This window comes from Chelon labrosus (genome assembly GCF_963514085.1).
Source record: "Chelon labrosus genome assembly, chromosome: 1".
NCBI classification, from domain to species: Eukaryota; Metazoa; Chordata; class Actinopteri; order Mugiliformes; family Mugilidae; genus Chelon; species Chelon labrosus.
This window is the reverse complement of record NC_140337.1, coordinates 23,941,749-23,964,410: the sequence shown is the minus strand read 5'-3', so window position 1 is coordinate 23,964,410 and position 22,662 is coordinate 23,941,749. Positions and strand designations below refer to the sequence as shown.

At 43.4% G+C, this 22,662-nt stretch overlaps 1 protein-coding gene across 1 annotated transcript in view; it reads left to right on the top strand.

The window, feature by feature from the left end:
- Positions 1-22,662, top strand: part of adam19a (ADAM metallopeptidase domain 19a) — a 162,981-nt gene that overhangs the window by 120,378 nt on the left and 19,941 nt on the right. Inside the window, exons 7-17 of the mRNA XM_084545208.1 lie at positions 251-316; positions 917-988; positions 1,323-1,489; positions 4,487-4,571; positions 8,840-8,982; positions 10,300-10,477; positions 14,347-14,436; positions 16,008-16,203; positions 17,972-18,080; positions 19,758-19,962; positions 22,489-22,566. Of these exons, the coding sequence (XP_084401334.1) occupies positions 251-316; positions 917-988; positions 1,323-1,489; positions 4,487-4,571; positions 8,840-8,982; positions 10,300-10,477; positions 14,347-14,436; positions 16,008-16,203; positions 17,972-18,080; positions 19,758-19,962; positions 22,489-22,566 (1,389 nt within the window). The remainder of the gene's footprint in view (positions 1-250; positions 317-916; positions 989-1,322; positions 1,490-4,486; positions 4,572-8,839; positions 8,983-10,299; positions 10,478-14,346; positions 14,437-16,007; positions 16,204-17,971; positions 18,081-19,757; positions 19,963-22,488; positions 22,567-22,662) is intronic.

Genomic DNA, 22,662 nt, shown 5'->3' with positions numbered 1-22,662 from the left:
GAGTGGTGAAAAGTCTTCAAGAAACTCTACAAGTCCAGTTGCGGTTTTGGATATACCATGACCTGGATGACTGAGAACCTTCACAGACACGTGGATCAGATTTATTCCAGCCCAACCTTCAACATTCAACCAAAAAACACAGGGTCTCTGTTTCGGAGATGCTCCGTCCCAGATGTTCCGTCATAACCTTTCCGTCCTGTATACTGGTGCCCTGTTGACGATTATCCTTTCATCTCCTCTTTAATTTCAGGTGAAAAGGAATGCCTGGGGTACAACTAAGTACATGGAGCTGTACATTGTGGCTGACAACGCCCTGGTAAGATGACTATTTTTCCCGCCCGACACAATTCACTCCGCAGCAGAATGTTCCGGTCAACCGCCGCATTTGTCCACTGACGTCAGGCGGCCATCAAATGATGCACCGTAATGGAAACGGGGCCCGCATCTTAAACAATTATCTCGTCCGGTCTAATGGGGCACTTTCCCACTGACAGTTATGAGCTGACGCAATAGTCACGGCGAGACAAAGGCGTGTGGAGATGAGCCAGAGGGATTAGAGCTGCCTAATGAGGGAGCGGGCCGATGCGGAATCCAAAGGCGGAAAGGCTTTTAAATGGACAATACGCACCAGTTATGAGATGCTATGTCTTAATAAAAGTCCAACTTGCTATATCAGCGCTATGGTAACAGAACATGTTGACAAAAAAAGAAGAGCGTAGCCTTCCTCTTCAGTAATTTTTATAATTATGATGATGGCCCGCTTAGGAACGGTAAAGCAGGACGAGTTGCATTGTTTTATGGGTCAGTAGTTTCTGCAGGGAGTTTTAGAATGGACTGCTTCTATCGTTTCATTTATTTTTCTGACTGTTGACCTTATTCATGCCTCTGATATCCCCATATCTCCTACGTCCCGCAGTTTAAACGGCAGAATAAGGACTATGAAAAAACCAAGGCGAGGATAATGGAAATTGCCAATTATGTGGATAAGGTAAGGCTGATGGGTTTCTCCTGCCGCTGCTCTCCACAAAACAAACCGCTCCATTCAGCATGCTATGTACCTAGCTGTAAGTCATTTATCATCTGTGTCATCCGTCACTAATCTACTTGGAGGTCTGTTATCGTTTGTATTCCAAATACTACATCATCAGTGATTGAAAAGTGTACACAAATATCCAGCGTCGTATAGAGCCTTTTCGGGATTTAATCAATTCTGTCCTTCAGCAACCTTTCGGGGGAGGGGAGATTGGGGAAGAAATGGTCCAGTGTGCCCAGACTGTATTATAAGAGCTTGTTTTTGTGTGTGTGTGTGTGTCCACATTCAGTTCTATAGGGCTCTGAACATCCGCGTGCCTCTGATTGGTCTGGAGGTTTGGACCGACAGAGATCAGTGCATCATCACCGAGGAGCCGAACGCCACCCTCTGGTCCTTCCTCCAGTGGAGGCAGAAGCTGAAATCACGCAAGAAACACGACAACGCTCAGCTGCTCACGTAAGAATCTCAGCTGCACAATATTACCCAAGCTGCACCGGAGATGAAACGAAGGAGCGCTTTCTTTTTTTTCTAGGGTTTACCCTGCATCTGTCTAAATTCATTGGCATCAGTCTGGTTATTTAGAGACCACGGGCCGAGCCGTACAGGCAAAACAAAGGGTGGTTAGACATAAATGACTCACGAGGCCCATGTGAATATGACCCGAGTACACACTGCATACCCCTGCTTTTCTTGATAGAAGATTGTATTTCATTCTTTCAGAGGGAGCCAGTAATGGTAAATTCATGGAACCATGGTTACATTTGTAACTTTGTTCCTCTACCATACGGACATACAAGATATACACTGCCTGGCCAAAAAAAAAAAAGTCGCCACCTGGATTTAACTAAGCAAATAGGTAGGAGCCTCCTATTGGATTAATTACTGCATGGGTGATTATCTTTCAGCTGGCAACAAGTTATTTAGCCCCAACTGATCCAATGAGTAGCTTCTCATTTCCTAAGGACACATCTTGTGGTCGTGGAAGAGATGTTAGTCTGTTTGAGAAGGGTCAAATCATTGGCATGCATCAAGCAGAGAAAACATCTAAGGAGATTGAAGAAACTACTAAAACTGGGTTAAGAACCGTCCAACGCATTATTAGAAACTGGAAGGATAGCGGAGAACCATCATCTTCCAGGAAGAAATGTGGTCGGAAGTAAATCCTGATTGATCGTGATGCTGGAGAAGGCTTTGTGCAGCGGTCAGGCTCTCCCATCATCAATACAAGATCTTGGTGAAAAATTAATGCAACACTGGATGGAAATAAATCTGGTGACATTGGAGAAGCTTATCGACTTTGGTGGCGACTCTTCTTTCTTGGCCAGGCAGTGTACGTGCATGTCTGGGCCAGCTCCTGTAGCAGATGATATCATTCTGTCATCAGGTCCAGGTGATGCCGTGTCATTCTCATAAAGGCTTTTATTTACTTTTACCATGTTACATTTACAACTTTTGCAAGGTTTCATTTGCACCTGAAGTTTTAATAGTGAATGCACCGAAACAAGACGCACATGTTCATCCACACGTAGACATTGCACTTGCGCCCGTCAGTCAAGGTTTAAAGGACTCGTCTGGAGGTTTCTTGAAGAAGTTTCACCACTCACCCAGTTTGTTTCAAGTCTTAGCTCAGTTTTAGACACACAATGACTTGCACTTGCACGTCACATGCATTGCTAAACGACCTGACCCGATGGCTTTAATCTGCTCTATGGACGTTCCTTGTATACCAAAAAAGTTCCATTGACCTCCACTAAAACACACTGTGTGCAAAGTGGCTACGAAGGATCGAGTCTGCAGTTCTCTTCGCTCGCAGAGCTCCCTACGACTCGTCAGACGTGCTCAGACGACCAAACGGCAAAGTGTGCTGTCATCTGATGTGACTCTCCTGCTCACCTCCCCTAACCTTCCTGTCTATCCCTACTGTACTATAAATAAAGGCAGAAAGCCAAAAATAATCCTGAATGCCGTTTGAATACAAACCAAAAGACATCGAAACTATGAAATGAAGAGCAGAATAATGTGTGTAAATAAACCAAAATGCCATGCATATTTTAGTGTCTTCAAACATAGATAGATGTAAGTGGTTTTGCAGCAAATAGCCCCGTATACCCTGATCAGCCACAACATTATGACCACTTACAGGAGAAGTAAATAAAATTGACCATCTTGTGACAACTCAAAGTTCTGCTGGGAAACTTCTGGACCTGGCATTCATTCATTCTTGTGGACGTTGCTTAGACATGTAGCACCCACCTAGACCAGACCAGGCACCCCCACCCCATAGCAATGACACTCCTTGATGGCAGCAGCCAGATGGTGTTGACCTGGCATCCAAACTCACTCAAGCTGATCAAGTATCTGTGGGATGATCCACGGAACCAACTCCAACTGTTTTGGATCTGATCGGTCCAGTTTTTAAAATGTACATTATGGAAATAATGACTCTTTTCTTCATAAACCGGCCTCATAAAGGAAGACCAGTGGTTCCACGGCTGCAGAAGGGAAGATCTCATTAGAGTTAGCAGCCTGCAATCAACAATTAACAGCTGATCAAATTAGAGCCCACATGAACGCGTCAAGACACATTTGACCACAAACTTTTCAGAAACCGAAGCTGCGCTCGCTTTCCTGACAAGTTTGCGAGGACCTCTCTTCGCTCGCCGTATCGATCCGCCGCTCTCCCGCTGAATAGCTCAGCTCAGTGGGAACTAATCACTGGAATTAGCTCCTTTAGTTCTCGTTGGCAGCGAAAACCTGTAGACTTTCAACGGGCTGAATGTTAATAGCCGAGCTGATAATCAGCGTTGTGCCTCAGCTAATAAAGAAGCTGATTAACTCCACATCCTCCCACAAGCCCCCCCACCCCCCACCTCCCTCCCCCTCGCGTTGGATCTAATGACACACGCTGTGTCGGCTTTGGGTCCGATCATTTCATATCTTTGTTAGCGTATAAACTCACAAATGATTAGTTAAACAGGGGTTTTATTAAGCAAAAGATTTCAGTTTGCCGTAATTGGCCCGAACGACTCGGCACACCGGCGAAAGAAGAAGCGGCAGCACACACATAGAGCTCCTACTGGTCCCTAAGCAGTAAATTGCTGGCCCCACATGTTCTGTAATTAGCTGTGCTGATACCACAGGGCTTGTTTTGTTTTGATTCATCAGACAGGGCTTGATTCTGTTTTTCTTTTGGGGGTGGGGGATGGGGGGTAGGGGGGTGGATGCTAAGTGACAACTGCCAGGAGACCACATGGTGGATTGAGGTTCCCTGCACGCCCACTCCCACATCTGACAGGCTTATCGTGTCTGCCACTGCGCAGTGCTGTCGCATCTGCAATCAGTCGGCGCCCGCAGTGGAGCCCCGTAAGTGAACAGGGTGGAGACTAAGGTTAAGTGATTTTTCCTTGTGTGTGTGGGTGTGTGTGTGTGTGTGTTTGTGTGTTTGTGTGATAGTGGTGTGATTTTCAAGGGGACAACTATTGGGATGGCACCGCTGGAGGGGATGTGCAGCCTGGAAAACTCTGGAGGCATCAACGTGGTACGTAAGAATACATATAATATCATATCATATAGTGTAATACACCAATCTGCCAAAACATTATGACCACTGACAGGAGAAGGGAATAACATCGACCATCTTGTGACACCCCATAGCAATGACGCTCTTTGATGGCAGTACCCAAACGGTTTAGGCAAGGTGTTGACCTGGCCTCTAAATTCACTAGATCCCAAACTGATCAAGTATCTGTGGGATGATCTGCCCCTCAAAGCCCCCCCACTAACAACATCCTGTTACCAGGTACCACAGGACACCCTCAGAAGGCCCATGTCCATTCTCTGATGAGTCACAACTGTTTTGGAGGCACAAGGGAGACGGTAGTCATAATGTTATGCCTGATTGGTGTAATATGTTACGGACCAATTAAAACTGGTTGAAACCTTGTAACTGCACAGTGTGTTGTTTTTCTGTTCAGCATAATCAGGTTCACTCACAGTCGCGCATCTGGATCACTGGAGAACAGAGGGACGTTGGCTCTGTGCCTTGTTTTTTTAATAAACTGGATGAGAATGACACCTTCAAACATGGTGCTCTGACAGCTGTTGCCTTTAAAATGCATAAAAACTAAAAAAATATTAACGTAGGGACAAAATATCACTGCAGAAAGAAAAGGTGTCACTTTCCCTTAGACTAGACTACAGTATGATGATTAAAACATCTCATAAGAGGTTGTGTTGACTAAAACTGTCAGAAATCTAATACATTTTTGAACTACAACTAAAACACGACAGTTAGGAAAAGTAAAAGTGAAGATTTAGTTCTGTTCAGAAGCGGGCACCTGGCTGAGGTGGCTTAGCACAACACAGAATGACCAGTGTCGTAAAATGGAAAGCCACAATCCAAACATCTCGTTTTTAAATCATATTCCATCGACCGTGGAGCTGTTGCTCTCCAGAAAAAGAAAAAAAAAATTCCCCTTACCCCAAGCCAATCAGCTGCTGCATCCAGCTCTGTGCTCGATGCACAGAAGGAGACTGACGCTGATTGTCTCGCTCTCGGCGAGAAGGCAGATGTTCGTGTTTCTCAAACCTATTCTTTTCGAGCTGCATTGCGTTGCAAAGCTTTTGTCTTCCTCTTCCTTGCAGTGACAGTAATTACACAAACGCTGTCGCCTCATGTAATACATTCAGAGCTTTTGTAAACTTTTCTTGATGGAAGATTGTATTTCATTCTTCCAGAGGGAGCCAGTAATGGTAAATTTATGGAACCGTGGTTACATTTGTAACTTTGTTTCTCTGTCTATACGGACATACAAGATATACAATGCCTACCACCTGGATTTATATAAGCAAATAGGTAGGAGCCTCCTGTTGGATAATTACTGCATGGGTGATTATCTTTCAGCTGGCAACAAGTTATTTAACCCCAACTGATGCAATGAGTAGCTTCTCATTTCTTAAACAACCATGTCTAAAGACACATCCTGTGGTCGTGGAGAATATGTTAGTCTGTTTGAGAAGGGTCAAATCATTGGCATGCATCAAGCAGAGAAAACATCTAAGGAGACTGTAGAAACTACTAAAACTGGGTTAAGAACTGTCCAACGCATTAGACATCAGTAAGAAGAGAGGCAGATGAAGTGATGCACCCATCATGCCTAGTGTCTACTGTACAAGCCTGTGGGGGCAGTGCTATGATCTAGGGTTGCTGCAGTTGCTCAGGTCTAGGTTCAGCAACGTTATGTGTCCAAAGAATGAGGTCAGCTGACTACCTGAATATACTGAATGACCAGGTTATTACATCAATGGATTTTTTCTTCCCTGATGTTCACGGGCATATTCCAAGATGACAATGTCAGGATTCATGGGGCTCAGATTGTGAAAGAGTGGTTCAGGGAGCATGAGACATCATTTTCACACATGGATTGGCCACCACAGAGTCCAGACTTTAACCCCATTGAGAATCTTTGGGATGTGCTGGAGAAGGCTTTGTGCAGTGATCAGACTCTCCCATCATCAAAACAAGATCATGGTGAAAAATGAATGCAACACTGGATGGAAATAAATCTGGTGACGTTGCAGAAGCTTATCGAAACAATGCCAAAGTGAATGTGTGCTGTAATCAAAGCTAAAGGCTGTCCAACGAAATATTAGCGTTACAGTATATTAAGGAAATCTGCAGGAAGCCTACTAGAAGGTGTCTTCTACAGCCTAGGTTGGTATTTTATAATCAGATCTTTCTTGGTGTAGTTTCCAGTCTGCATTCAGCTTCTTCAACTGTACACCTCCTTATATGCAGTGGACTGAATGGCCGGAGAGATCAATAGCTTTTCCAAGCGTGATTAGCTTCTAATAGGCTCTCAGCTGTCTTTTGGGTCCAGGTGGCTTGTAGAATCCAAATGTCCTGTGGCTGACAAGCTCAGACCCAGTAGCTCACCTCACACCTCTGTGGTTGAGCCCTCGGAGTAATAAATATGATGGATCCAAAGAAGTAGAAAAAAAAAAAATCCCCGTTTTATACAGTATGCATAATTCAGAAGCGGAGCTCGGAGTGAATGACAGCTTTCAGCAGATCAAAGCGGAGCTAAAAAAAACAACATGTGGAAAACTGTCGCTGCCGCCGCTGCGTTGTGTTTGCGCAGCTTTATCTTTGCGAGTTTGACTCTTTTACCTTTGGAACTGGGGCGACGGTGTAGCTGCTTCTTACTTCTGGGATTTAGCTGCTCATCTAACCACTTCACACATACTGACTACGTACCTAGCATGTTTGATGAAGTCCTTTCTTTTCAGCATCTAAGCTCAACGGGACAGGGTTTACTAGACTTTTTATTTTAGTTTTTTATCGATCTTCATTAGAAAAGTGGTTGAATTTGTACAGCTGTAGAATTTTTATGTGCGTCCAGTGAAGCTGTGGTTCCATTTTCCTCTATTTAGTTGATATTGGAGTTCGAGTTTCACATTAATATAGGATAAAAAGTTTTCACAGAGAAGCAATCGAGACTTTGCTTTATTGTTGGTTACGGAAATAACCCTAGTTCAACGCTTTTAGTTCAAAGATGGACATTATGATGTAGTTCACATTTAATGAAATATCCTTTTACAAAAAATTTTATGAACGTGAAATTTTTTAAGAAAAATTAGTGCAATTTTGGCTCATTACTGCCATCTACAGTTCAAGGCTTTTACGTACTCCGCCAGAAGCGAGAACAAAATTACTTCATTTTGTTCTCGCAGCTCGTTCTCAACACAGCAACCGTGTGGTGTCCGTCAATCATTCTATGATTGGTCAGAAATTGGAAGTGGGTGTGGTTAATGCAAAAAAAATGGAAATGCTAGCGGCCGCTCTGTCAGTTCCCCGATGCCAACAATCGCAGCGTGACCGCTAATCTCGCCGACGGACAAGGTCGCCAGAACGACTGCCCGACACCTGAAAATAATAATAAAAATAAAATAAACTCCCGCATTTCCCGCAATGCTTAGCGCGCGTGGTGTATGCTGATGAAGTCCTTTCTTTTCAGCATCTAAGCTCAACGGGACAGGGTTTACTAGACTTTTTATTGTATTTTTGTTATCGATCTTCATTAGAAAAGTGGTTGAATTTGTACAGCTGTAGAATTTTTATGTGCGTCCAGTGAAGCTGTGGTTCCATTTTCTTCTATTTAGTTGATATTGGAGTTCTAGATTCACATTAATATAGGATAAAAAGTTTTCACAGAGAAGCAATCGAGACTTTGCTTTATTGTTAGTTACTGAAATAACCCTAGTTCAATGCTTTTTAGCCGTACGCTCTGCTAACTGCAAACATCCGTCCAGTTATTTCAATTTATATTAAATAAAGGTGGTTTCTTCTGCTATGTTTTAGCTCCTCTGTGTTTGAGACCCACATTGACAGAACTTTAACTTGATATGCAGGATTTGTAAACTTGTACTTATCTTTCCAACCTATTGGCACTCAAAGCGGTCACAATGACACATTTACACATTCATTCACACAAGTGCACTCTAATTCAAATGCCGGTGCAAGGCACTGGGAGCAGCTCAGGGTTCAGTACAAACACTGCCATGAACCGCTCACCCTCTGGTTCATGGACAACCCACGCTGAAGATGTCCCTATGTTGTTCTTAGGACAAGAGATCCTTTAAAGTGTCTAAGTGGTTCCTTTGCTATAAGCGTATGGCCTTGTCTCACATAAATAGCAGGCTATTGAATGTAATAGCTCGGAAGGGGCTCTGTTTTAATACCTATATGTTGTTGTCGGACGTATCCAAACTACCCGAGTGACACTTTTTCCTCTGATTCCCTTAAAGGACCACTCAGAGCTGTCCATCGGCGCCGCCGCCACCATGGCCCACGAGATCGGCCACAACTTCGGCATGAGCCACGACCACGACGGCTGCTGCGTGGAGGCCACCGCCGAGCAGGGGGGCTGCGTGATGGCTGCCGCCACCGGGTGAGGCCCCCTGGCGTTGCGTCAGGCTGCGAGCACAAACGCTGGAGAGGCTGCCTCTAAAGAGCTTGACACATAAATAACAATTCCATCATCTAAAAAGGGGGAGGAAAACAAATTACGTATTAATGTGGCGCCTTAACAATTCATCTCGTCACTTGAGATGTTTTTGATTTGTCACATGTGAGAACTGTCTTATTTTAGGCATCAATATTTCAAATCAAACGTTTTCGCTGAAATGTTATTTCCCATGATGCCCAAGGAGAATGAAAGCAAACAAATCCCTGTAGAGGCAGCGTTTATATGTGCTCCTTCAACACGTCAAAGCTCCAGATGAGCTACTGTTGCATCTTAGCAAAGCAAGGAAAGAAACGAATGGCAATGTAGATTTGCAGAGCCAAAACTGCTTTAAATACACAGATCAGCCACATAATTATGACCACTGACAGGAGAAATGTATACCATTGACCATCTTGTGACAATCCAATGTTCTGCTGGGAAACTTTTGGACCTGGCATTCATTCATTGGTGTGGATGTTTCTTAGACATGTAGCACCCACCTAGACCAGACCAGGCACCCCCACCCCATAGCAAAGACACTCCTCACCCACGAACAGCAGTGCCTGCAGCTCTGGGGCTATGGTAATGGATTGATCTATATGCACCTCCTCACTTAATATCACAAAGACACACATGCCCTCAGACCTGCGCCGAGCTTATGTTTATGCACATTTATACAACGAGGGATTTAAAAGGTGTAACGAAGATATTCAGTGCGAGCGCGAACAGATTTGACAGCAGATATGCTTTGCCCTACGCCACAGCTGATTAATACAATAAATAATACGAGCTGAAACCATTTTTTCCAAATAAACACCAATCAAAGCGTTTTTTTTACTCCTCTCAGATGTGACAGCTGCATTCACGAGTGTGACAGCGTTTGTGCAGCAGCACAATAGATGAGAAGAGAACATGTGGACTTTTAATCAGATATTTAACGCGCATCGTCTTGTTTTATTGTTCTTTCTTTTTCTATCTGTTCTATTTCAGTTTTTAGGGCCACGCTGGAAAAACAGCAAAAGTATTATAATAGAAATATTTATTGTCGATTTGACATAAACCAATCAGCCACAACATTAAAACCACTGACGAGAGTAGATAACATTGAAGAAGGTCCATGTCCATTTTCTGATGAGTCACAACTGTTTTGGAGGCACAAGGGAGACGTGCACAATACTAGTCATAATGTTGTGGCTGATTGGTGTATCTCAGTTTTTCCTCCTTAAAAAAAAAATGAAATGAAAATGTCCCCTTTTTCAGACACCCATTCCCCCGAGTCTTCAGCCGCTGCAGCAAACGTGACCTTGACAATTACTTCCAGAAGGGAGGGGGCATGTGCCTCTTCAACATGCCCAACATGAAGGACCTGGTGGGGGGCAAGAAGTGCGGCAACGGCTTCGTGGAGGACGGAGAAGAGTGCGACTGTGGAGAGCCTGACGTGAGCAAATTTGTTCATTCCTTACCCTCTTTTACCCCCGTTTCTTGTGACGTTTAAGATCCTCAGACACGTTCCTCTGCAGCCGGCTTGCAGAGTCTTCAGATATGTCAGCTGATTTTCACACTGTACTAAACTAAAACAAAAAAGAAGAAGAAGAGAGCATATGTTTACTGACAGAACAGACGGACTAGCAGATGGACCAGTAATGTTGTCATGGAAATGTCGATGTTCAAATTTTCCGTCCTCTGATCAGAGTATTCTCTTTCTTTTGGCATGAAACACTTTTTAAATAACAAGTATTAGTATATCTAGTAAGTATTAATATTAGTAGTTCGCCTATACAGACTAACATGAAGTCAATGGTTGATGATATTAAAAGGTTAATGCAGTCCAATTTAATCTCAAGGGTGGCCAGACTAGTAACATAAAAGCATTTTTCTCTTTGTTTTAGTTCAAAGATGGACATTATGATGTAGTTCACATTTAATGAAATATCCTTTTACAAAACATTTTATGTACGCAAAATTTTTTAAGAAAAGTAAGTGCAATTTTGGCTCATTGCTGCCATCTACAGTTCAAGGCTTTTACATACTCCGCCAGAAGCGAGAACAAAATTAAGTCATTTTGTTCTCGCTGCCCTGGTTTCGGAGTTCTCGCAGCTCGTTCTCGACACGGCAATCGTGTTGTGTCCGTCAATCGTTCTATGATTGGTCAGAAATTGGAAGTGGGCGTGGTTAATGCAAAAAAAAAAACGGAAATGCTAGCGGCTGCTCTGTGAGCTCCCGGATGCTAACAGTTGCAGCGTGACCGCTAATCTCTCCTGGGTAGAGATCGGCGTGATTCGACGGACAAGGTCGCCAAAACGACTGCCCGACACCCGAAAATACTAATAAAAAAAATTTAAAATCTCCTGCATCTCCCGCAACGCTTAGCGCGTGTGGCATATGCTACAGTGGGAGGGGCCTATGAGGACTTCCCCGGAGTTCGGCACTTGAGTTTCTCGTGAAGTATAAATGACCTGGCCAAAACGAACTTTTTTCTTGTTCTCGCAGCCCTAGGAGCGAGAACAAACTTTTAGCTTCTCGCGGAGTATGTAACAAGCTTTAGTCGTCCGCAACTCTTACTAAAACAGTGCCGCCTAGTGGACAAATTAGGAATAGCAGTTACTTTTATTAAAAAATTGAAGTAGTAGTTTTTGCACTGCCGAAAGCCAGATTAGACCCTCTGATGGGCCCGTATGTTTGGCACTCCTGGGATAAAGGATTAAAGGAGTTTCACGTTATAACATGCATTTAATTTAATATCTTGGTTATCCCAAAACACAAATCTGTTCACCAGGGTAACTTTTATACAAAGCGCCGCCCAAAAAGCACACACACCCTTCAGACACTCTTGGGTAACGGTTGTAAGGTGACAGGAGACTGACAACCGTGACTGACGTGTCACAATTTCGACAGAAGTCGGCAGCCGGAAAAATAAATAAATAAATAAAAAGAAATGTGACTTTGCTGCTGCTCGTGTCACACACACTTTACACCGAGACAACATCTCCGTTGCCATGGCGCCCTGAGCAGAGGCACGGTTACGCTCAAAACAAATGTGGGAGTTGACTCAAAGCGAGGGGGGCGGGGGGGAGCTAATTATACCAGCAGGAGAGAACGGGGACGGGATTATGGGCGAGCATGACAACAACAGCAACAACTACAAAAAGCACCAACTCGTTTGTAGTGTGATGTTCATTTGACTGAGCTAGTGTTTTTCTACACTATTATACACTGTTATTCAAAAACTGAACTGTCTTATTCTTTTTCAGCGTACCCCACTTTTCAGAAACATTCTCTTAGATAGATCCACCACCCCCTCCCCCATTTAGTTTACAATCTGGAGCTCAACGCCCATATGTTTGTCAAGGTGAGACAATTAGGCAGTATTCTGTAGCTCGTCTCATTTGCAATCCTCAAAACAGGTGGCTTGTCAGCAGCCTGAGCGTTAACTGTCAGTTCCACTCTGAGTGGGAGTCACGATAAACAAACCCCCACGTCAGAGTCGCTGCTGCCGTCAGCCACCAATTTGCTTCCTCTGTTTCAATTTGCTGTGCTGCTCGAACCAAAGAAGGTTTACTTAACCTCTGGCTTCACTGAGTGCAAACACTTCAGCCCGATTTGAGGAAACTTTGATCTGTCTTTCAGCAGCGCTGCACATTTATGACGCAAAGTGAACGAGTGACGGAGCCACGCTGAGGGCAGCCTTTAAGGAAAAGAGTAAAAAAACAAAAAAAAAACATCTACACATCCAAACACTGACATCTGAAATAAATCAATCGCACAGAAAACTCCATTCGCCTGTACGGAAGAGGATTTTTCAGAAAAAAATGAAGTTGGAATTTTGAGAATAAAGTTCCAAAAATAAAGTCAGAATTCCCAGATTAAAGCCAGAATTTTGAAAATAAAGTCGGAATTCAGAGAATGAAGACATAATTCCTGATAAATAAATTCAGAATTTCAAGATTTAAAATCTGTGAATAAAATCAGAAATCCGAGAATAAAGTCGGAATTCTGAGAATAAAGCCAGAATTCCGAGAATAAAAACAGAATTCTTAGATTGAAGTCAGCATTTCAAGATTTAAAATCTGAGAATAGTCAGAATTTCTGAGAATGGAGTCAGAATTTCCCAGATTTAAATCAGAATTCCGAGAATAAAGAAAGAATTCTGAGATTAAAGTCAAAAATTCAAGATTTAAAATCTCTGAATAAATTCAGAAATCTGAGGAAAAAAAAGACAAAAGACAAAATAAAATTGGAATTATAAGAATAAAGTCAGAATTTCAAGATTTTAAAATCTGAGATTAAAGACAGAATTCCGAGAATAATAACAGAATTCCGAAATCTTCAGAGTTCCGAGATTAAAGAATTTTGCGAAAAAATACGGAATTCTGGGATTAAAGTCAGAATTCCGAGAATAAAGTCAGAATTTCTGAGATTAAGGACAGAATTCTGAAATTAAAGAAAGAATTCCGAGAAAATCTTCAGAATACCTAGATTAAAGTCAGTATTATGAAAATAAAGACAGAATTCAGAAAAAAACTGTTTTTGTGAGTATTTATTTCTCATTTATTTCTTGACAACTCGAGAAATTCTGGAATAATTCCTTCAACAATACAATAAATTGATCCTAGGTTTTCTATGCAAAGTGTTGATATGTGAAGTATCAAAGAACCAGTAAGTGAAGCCATGAATGATTCATTTTACATTTCCTGTTTTTATGCTGAACAATCATCTGTAACATCACCAGACATGAACATTATTATTATGATTATTGTTATTATTATTATTATTATTATTAGGTGAACAGAAGATCTGTTACACTTGACATTTCAAAAGTAACACACAATTTAACATTTAAAACAATTCAACAGCTGTAGTAATAAGCCTTTGTGAGAGAAAGACTGACACATAGATGTGTATTACAGTTTATTAATCTTTTGGTTTTTTTACACTTTTAATTACATTTGCCTAATATTATTACTTATTAATGACCCACAACATTTAAAACTGCTGAATCAAAAGCTTCATAGACGTTGACCATCTTGTGACACTTCAGTGTTCTTCTGGGAAACTTTTGGACCTGGCATTCATTGGTGTGGATGTTACTTAGACATGTAGCACCCACCTAGACCAGACCAGGCACCCCATCCCATAGCAATGACACTCCTTGTGTTCGGCAGCCATCCCCAGCAGGATGCAACTTGACACAGGCACACACACAAAAACTGCATACAGAACTGTAGAAGTTGAAGTAGAGGTGAGCTAATGTGGGCTAGGGTAATTCAGTAAAGCTTTGTTGTGTTTCTGTCACCGTTTTTTTTTTAGGAATGCACAAACGACTGCTGCAACGCCAATAATTGCACGTTGAAGGAGGAGGCTCAGTGTGCCCATGGAGTGTGCTGCGAGGGCTGTAAAGTAAGAGACGCACACACACACACAAACACACACATGTGCCGGTAGCGTGGCGTAGGAGGAAGCTCACCTCGTTTGCAGCTCCGTATCATTAGTTCACTGTCAGTCACCGTGGCAGCCGTGTTGACATACTGTACACACGGCGCCCGTCGGCTTCCATCACAGCCGAGCAGCAGCAGCGGCGCGTCTCATCTCTCTGCTCTTGTCTCACTGTTCAAACGCTGCTGTTCTATTGTAGCGCGCAGGACTGGGAAGACAAATTCTACAGTCACCTTACAAAAGACTGAGGGCAGCAACGAGTTATGCATTGTCTCTAGAACAAAAACAAGTTCATAAATAGAGAGATAGATGGAGGGATGGACATAATATCCACGGTGGAGCTTTTTCTTTCATTCTTTAGCTGGGATTTGCACACGAATAGCTCCAAGTTCCTGACAGTTTTGTTGCAGAACTGCCGGGCTTCTGCTAGAAAGCACAACCGGAAGACAGACACGCACAGGAGATGTCCTCACAATGTGACAGACATGGGCGTGTTTTTGCAAAAGAGTGTTAAATTAAAAATGTGCCGAGCTCATCCACACAGCCCGAGTTCTGCAATAATAGCAAAGATAGATGGATAGATGGATAGACGGATGGATGGATGGATGGATGGATGGATGGATATATTCAGACCAATCAAAAGCAGCTCTAAAAAACTTATTCTGTTTTTTTTAAAAATGTGACAATTTTCAGAATTCTGAGAATAAAGTCAGAATTTCAAGATTTAAAATCTGAGAACAAAGAAATTTGAGAATGAAGTCGGAATTCCGAGAACAAAGTCGGAATTCCAAGATAAATGACAGAATTTTGAAAATGAAGTGGGAATTTTGAGAATAACGCCGGAATTCCGAGAATAAATAAAACAATTCGAGAATAAAGTCGGAATTCTGAGAAAAAAGTCAGAATTCTAAAATAAAAAACAGAATTCCAAGATAAAAGACAGAATTCTCAGAATAAGGTCAGAATTCCGAGATTAAAGTCAGAATTCAGACAAAAGTCAAAATTCTGAGAACAAAGTCAAAATTTCAAGATTTAAAATAAAGTCAGAAATCTGAGAATAAAGTTGGAATTCCGAGAATAAAGAAAGAAATCTGAGATTAAAGTCAGAATTTCCAAGAATAAAGATGGAATTCCGACGCAGTAAGAATTAACTACTCAAACACTGGCTACTTCTGCGTGGTGTTAAAATGGTCCATTGTGACCACATGTTGCTCTGCCAGAGGTCAGAACTGAATCTCTAAATCTAATGGAGCCGTTATTGATCTACTTTCCTCGCAATTTGTCTTCAAAATTTTATATAATTTTGCGTTTATATTTATTGTAAGACCTCAAGTTCCTGCAAATAGCAGTTGTCCTGGAACGCAACCAGGCCCTGGCTTTCTTGTAATTCCATTAGGTTGTGATCATTAATTACCAGCACAGTTAATAAGGACTTAAAGCTGGATGAATATCCACAAAACCTCCGCATACAACCACTGTTTTCCGTACCTTGTCCTCCCCTCCCTCATCCTCTCCTTGTTCCCTGTCCATGCCAGTTGAAACAGGCAGGTACCATGTGCCGGGGTCCAGCTGGGGCGTGCGACCTGCCAGAGTACTGCACCGGGGCCTCTCCTTACTGCCCCTCCAACGTCTACCTGCTGGACGGCTCCACCTGTCAGTACGGACTGGCCTACTGCTACAACGGCATGTGCCTCACCCACGAACAGCAGTGCCTGCAGCTCTGGGGCTACGGTAATGGACGGATTTATATACATCTCCTCACTTAATATCACAAAGACACACATGCCCTCAGACCTCTGCTGAGCTTATGTTTATGCACATTTATACAACGAGGTATTTAAAAGGTGTAATGAAGATATTCAGTGCGAGTGTGAACAGATTTGACAGCAGATATGTTTTGCCGTACGCCACAACTGATTAGTACAATAAATAATACGAGCTGAAACCATTTTTTCTTTCCAAATAAACACCAATCAAAGTGTTTTTTCATCCTCTAGCCTCTCAGATGTGACAGCTGCATTCAATTCAAACGCTGAAGTGTGTCAGCGTTTGTGCAGCAGCACAATAGATGAGAAGAGAACATGTGGACTTTTAATCAGATATTTAACGCGCATCGTCTTGTTTTATAGTTCTTTCTTTTCTATCTGTTCTTTTTGAGTTTTTAGTGCTGCGCCGGAAAAATAGCAAAAGTGTTATAATAGAAATATTTATTGTCATTTTGACTTAAACCACATAAAACCACTGACAGGAGAAGTAAATAACATTTAAACCATTTTGTGACAATTCAGTGTTCTGCTGGGAAACTTTTAGACCTGGCATTCATCGGTGTGGATGTTACTTAGATATGTAGCACCCACCTAGACCAGACCAGGCACCCCCACCCCATAGCAATGACACTCCTTGATGGCAGCAGCCATCCCCAGCAGAATGCAGCCTGATCATAGACTGTATATAGATATATATATAGGAAGCACATCCTTGCTTTGGCCAAACTGACGCTATTTTCCCGGGTCGGCGCCATCTTGCAACTTTGGAGCCAGAGTCTGATCAGTAGGATTTGAGAGTGGAGCCGCGATATTGAAGCCCCGCCCACACTTCCTCCAGACTTACTCGTGTTTTCATTTAATAATACTACGCTCTGAATTACCTCCACCAGTTACAAGTTGGATTATACACTTGATTTGTTTTTAAAAAAAATTTTTACAACTCTCACTGCCCCACGGGACCGCTTCATGGGGCGGTTGGCATGGCACCTGGTGGTCGTCGCATCCTGTTTCTATAGCGTCAAATAACTAAACTAAAACAAAACTTATACAAAAACTTGACACTTGATCATGTATAAACATTATATTAACTACCTAAAATGACAGAAACCATCCTTGGAAAAAAAGTATTTGACGTGTATTTTAGTGTTTTAGTTTGGCCCAAGTCCCTCCCACTAACATGGAGGGGGCGGAGCTTATGACCTTTACTGCAGCCAACCACCAGGGGGAGCTATACTTGCTTTGGCTTCACTTTAGAGGAGCAGTTCAGCCGTCAATCTTCATACAGTCTACGCAAAAACGCTTTAGGGACAACTCAAAAAAACATGAACAACAGCACAAGGTGATGACCTGGTCTCCAAATTCACTAGATCCCAAACTGATCAAGTATCTGTGGGATGATCCACAGAGGCCCCTCCCTCTCAACCCATAGGACCTAAAGGCCCCCCACTAACAGAATATGAGTCTGGCTATATATTTGGATTTAATTATGGTCAATGTTTCAACCAGTACAGAGAAAGAAATAGCTCTGCGCACAATTGCACAGTCCTCCAACTCATCAGAACCATTTTGTTGTGAACAAGTTAATCTCCATGGTGATCCGGGTGACGCGTAGGACTACATGGTTGTTACTCTTCTACTGGATTCCAGCTTTGACGCCACACATTATCTCTCAAAATGTGTTCATGATCATCCCGTTAGCATTTGTCGTCTGATGGGGTACGCTGTGTTTCCAGGAGCTCGACCGGCCCACGATGCCTGTTTCGAAGACGTCAACGCAGCGGGCAACGCTTTCGGCAACTGCGGGAAAGATGAGCATGGCAACTTCATGAAGTGTGCGAAGAGGTAAGAGAGGCTGGCGACGCCTCACAACACGCGTTATAAAGCAGAAGCTGCCACAAGGAAGATTCACATTCTTTTTGGATCTCTGTCACAGCCGAATTACTTTGTTAGATATTTGCTGCAACTAATTTAATCAAGTCGATGTGATATTAAATCTCTTGTTTTATTACTTTGTGTTAATTAGTGTATGCAGGGTTGTTTTAAGGACACCCAGAGTGGACGGCTAGTGACTCATGTTTTATTTGTTGAATCTGACAAAAGGGAATTGGTTTAAAGCCACAGTTTCTAACACTCATCTTATTCTTTACTGGTGTTAAGACCCCCACAAATAACACGCTCTCAAATTGACATGTGATACCTGGTGGGCCGGTCAAAATAACTAAAAGAAGAGAAGACACTCAGGCCAGCCTGGATAAGGCCGAAGGACCCGTCAAACACAACAAATCAACACATGAAGCCACGACAAAAAAGGAGAAGGAGATGAGAGGGCTAGCCTACTCCTGTTCCTCCCCCCTATTTATTGGATTAAGTTGATTCAGTTTCTCCTGAGGGAAAGAACACAAGACACCAGGAGCTGAGAGCATAGCATCAAGTCAGTTCAACTTCCGGGATATGGATCCGGTCCGTCAAGTAGCAGAGGGGGTTGTTCATCAGTTTCATTAACAGCAGTTGCACTAGAGGGGCAACAAAGAGACGATCCCCAAAGTAGGAATGGTTTTACAGGTGGAGGAACCTGACATTTGACTGATTTTCACTACTTTTGCATTTGGCTAGAGGGTTAGCGTCACTACTGGTAGCATGAGGCGATACCTGGACCCTACAGAGGTTGTCCAGGAAGTCCAACTCCTCCAGGATGGCACATCAATACGTGCCATTGCCAGAAGGTTTTGCTGTGTCTCCCAGCATAGTCTCAAGAGCGTAGAGGAGACTCCAGGAGACAGGGAGGTACTCTAGGAGAGCTGGACAGGGACGTAGAAGGTCCTCAACCCATCAGCAGGACCGGAATCTGCAAGATGAGCACTGGCAGAGTGCTACAGCATGACCTCCAGCAGAATACTGGTGTGAACGTCTCTGACGAAATCGGGAATAGACTCCATGAGGGAGTCCCAGTGTCCTCTAGTGAGGCCTGTGCTCAATGCCCAGCACCATGGATCTCGATTGGCCTTTGCTATAGAACGTAGACGTGAGACAAAACACTGGACTCCAGACTCCAGACCACTGAATGTTTTAAAGCGTGACTGATGAAACTCTTGTTTTATTACATAATATTTAATATTTATTTCTCTATTTGACATTGGCTAACTGAAACTATACAGAGGACACAGGGAGCAGATCCGGTCACGTTGAAGCTGTCACTGAACGTACTTGTTGTTGGTGATTTTACAATTTGTCAACACTTTAGCAAAACTTAAAAAGATTGTGCTCTGTGATGCTGTTCCAGCATATTCTGCTGCCCCCAAATGACCAAAAATAACAAGTGCAGCTTTAAGGAGACAGTCGGAGAGTCATGTAGTCGTCAAAGTTTCGATGAACTGCAGAAATACATCCACCCCAACACTCCCCGGCACATTTCTGCCACAGCTAATAAATGGAGCCAAATTAGCGACCTAGATATGTAAATGAGTTGCCTTTGTAAGATTAAGGGCTCGTGTTAACATGCTTGTATTTATTTCTGTCCAGTGACGCCAAGTGTGGTAAGATCCAGTGCCACAGCGCTGCAAAGAAACCCAAAGGCACCAACGCCGTGTCCATCGATACCACCATAAAGACGGGCGGCATAGAGGTGAAGTGCCGCGGCACCTATGTCTACAGCACCCAGGACGGCCAGGGCGACCTGCCAGACCCAGGCCTCGTCATGACGGGCACCAAATGCGGAGAGGGCAAGGTTAGTCAAAGGCTGATTAGTGGGCGGGCTTACTATAATATATGAATGAGACGTACCATCAGGCGATAACAAGGTGTTTTATATCAATACCAGCACTCATGCTCGAAGGGAGTTTGATGGTGATGTAAAGTATCTGAACTGTTCCTGCGAGCCAGATTGGACCATCTGGCGGGCCGGTTTTGGCCCCCGGACCCTATGTTTGAAACCTCTGCTTTATGTGGACTGAATTGGAAATCTGATTTGACACCTTGACTTGCCGCTAACATGCTCGACTAAAATGTTGGCTCGCTAACTCGCTAGCAATAAATGTCACTCTTGGATCTTTTCTTCCATGGCTCTTGGACCCAACCGTTTCCTTTTCTCCAATTGGAATAGCTTTATATCTAAAGACAGTAGTCGGTTGTTGTTGTTCCCACTGTTATTAGTAACTCATATTAGTCTGCTGAATAAATGATCGGGTTTTATAACAGCCTGCTACAGACCTAAATGTCACTGGGAGCTAGGAGATCAGTGTTCTGTGTCAGGTACTCGTTTAAGGCACCTCCCCCGGCTCTCAGATTTGGGTTGCAAGATGCGGAATGGAATAAAAACTTCCAAGCAAGCACACCCACGGGCACAAACACACAAAAATCATACAAAATAAGAGCTGAATTATGCATGCGGGATGCATATGTATGAAAATCCACATGCACGGGGCAACATCTGCACCCGCTTCCATTCCACCGGCAATTTCAGTTCTTCTGTCGGTCTATATTGCTTTCCCTCTGCACCGCATTCCAGCCACTTTTCATTTTCATTTCCATTGTGCGGAGCGCTCTTAAAGGACTGAATAGTGCTGCATGAGAAATATATTACAAAATAGGCAGCGGAGGGTATTGTCTGCCACGCAGGAAGATGAATCTTGAGTCATCGTTTTGAATGGGCAGTACGTAGCACAAAGCATCTGCTTCTGTCACGCAGTCACAGATTCAGCAAAGCTTAATTGATTACCCTGTTAACAATAGTAAAGAAATAGCAACTGGCAGAGCAGACGATGTAGTACTAATATCAGGACTCACATAAAGAAGAAAGAAAGAAAGAAAGCCACTGACAAGTCATATTTCAGTTTAAAGATTTGTACTTTAGATTGTTGTGAAATTTAGCAAATATGCGTACACCGATCAGGCATAACATTATGACCACTGACAGGAGAGGTGACTAACATTGACCATCTTGTGACAATTCAATGTTCTGCTGGGACCCACCTAGACCAGACCCCTCTGTACATTCACAGTCTTTGTGGTGCAAATTCGTAGCGATTGTATGGTGTGCACAATAACTCCTGCTTACTTAAAAATCTTGAAATTTGAGTTCTAATGTCAAAACGTTAAAAATTAGACATGTAGCACCCACCTGGACCAGACCAGGCACCCCTCCCACCCCATAGCAGTGACACTCCTTGATGGCAGCAGCCATCCCCAGCAGGATGCAGCCTGACACAGGCACAAAAACATGAAGAACAGCACAAGGTGTTGACCTCGCCTCCAAATTCACTAGATCCCAAAGTATCTGTGGGATGATCCACAGAGGCCCCTCCCCTCAAAGGCCCCCCCACTAACATCATTCTGTTCCCAGACACCACAGGACACCCTCAGAAGGCCCATGTCCATTCTCTGATGAGTCACCACAAGGGAGGCCTGCACAATATTAGGAAGGTGGTCATAATGTTACGGCTAAAGCTAATGCATGAACAATTAAGTCAATGTTATTGAACCATTGCTTCATTCAGTGGTGATTTTCTTCTCTATTGCAGCCACTTGTTGCAGCTTTGACCTTTTCCTGAACACTTCATCACTTTTATTGACCATTGGAAACTTTTGTTGAGTTGAAATACAGTTCACTGTTGTTCTGTCACACTGAGCCTTGTTGCCCCTGAAAAAAAAATCAAAAAAAAATAAATAAATCTAAAACACACTCTACTCTCTGCTTGCGCATCCCGACTCCTGCAGGAGCTCCTCTTCTCTTCTCCTCTCCTCTCTCTCCCTCTAATCCCTCCCTGTCCTCACCTCTCACCGTCACGTCGGAGAACAGACGAGGGGAGGCTGGTTGCTCGGGTTGAGAAATATCCTGAGCTATGTTACCCAAAATCCTGTTATTACAAAAACACTGGCCAATTGAAGTTGCCCGAGAGCCTCGAGAGATTGCCTCCTCAGATGAGCAATCAACTTTAAGTAGTGGGTGTGCTCACAGATTTCAAACTAATGTCTGCACGACGCCTGAAAAGTGCCGCGGAGACGATGTGTTTTCGGCTCACGTGCTAAATGAGCAGCTCAGACGTTATTACAAGACGTGTCAAAAAGCCGGGCCGCAAAAGCAGTTCATTTCAGGAGTGATACTCGACGCGATTCGCCCAATCTCGTCAGGCGAGCCGGGTCGTTCCAGAGCCCGAGGGCGCCGGCAGAAGTCCGATCAAAGTGCGCACACGCTGGTGAGCATGCACTGTAATCTTTACCACAGTATGTGATCTTTCTGCTTGTGTTGCCACAGGTGTGCAGAGAGCGCAGATGCCAAAATGCCTCTTTTACCGAGCTGGAGAATTGCATCGCACGCTGTCACAGCAATGGGGTATGCACACACACAACCACACACACACACATTCACGCACATTCACACTGAGTTATGAAACAGACTCAGCTCACTTAGCTGCTGGGCACAGCTCCC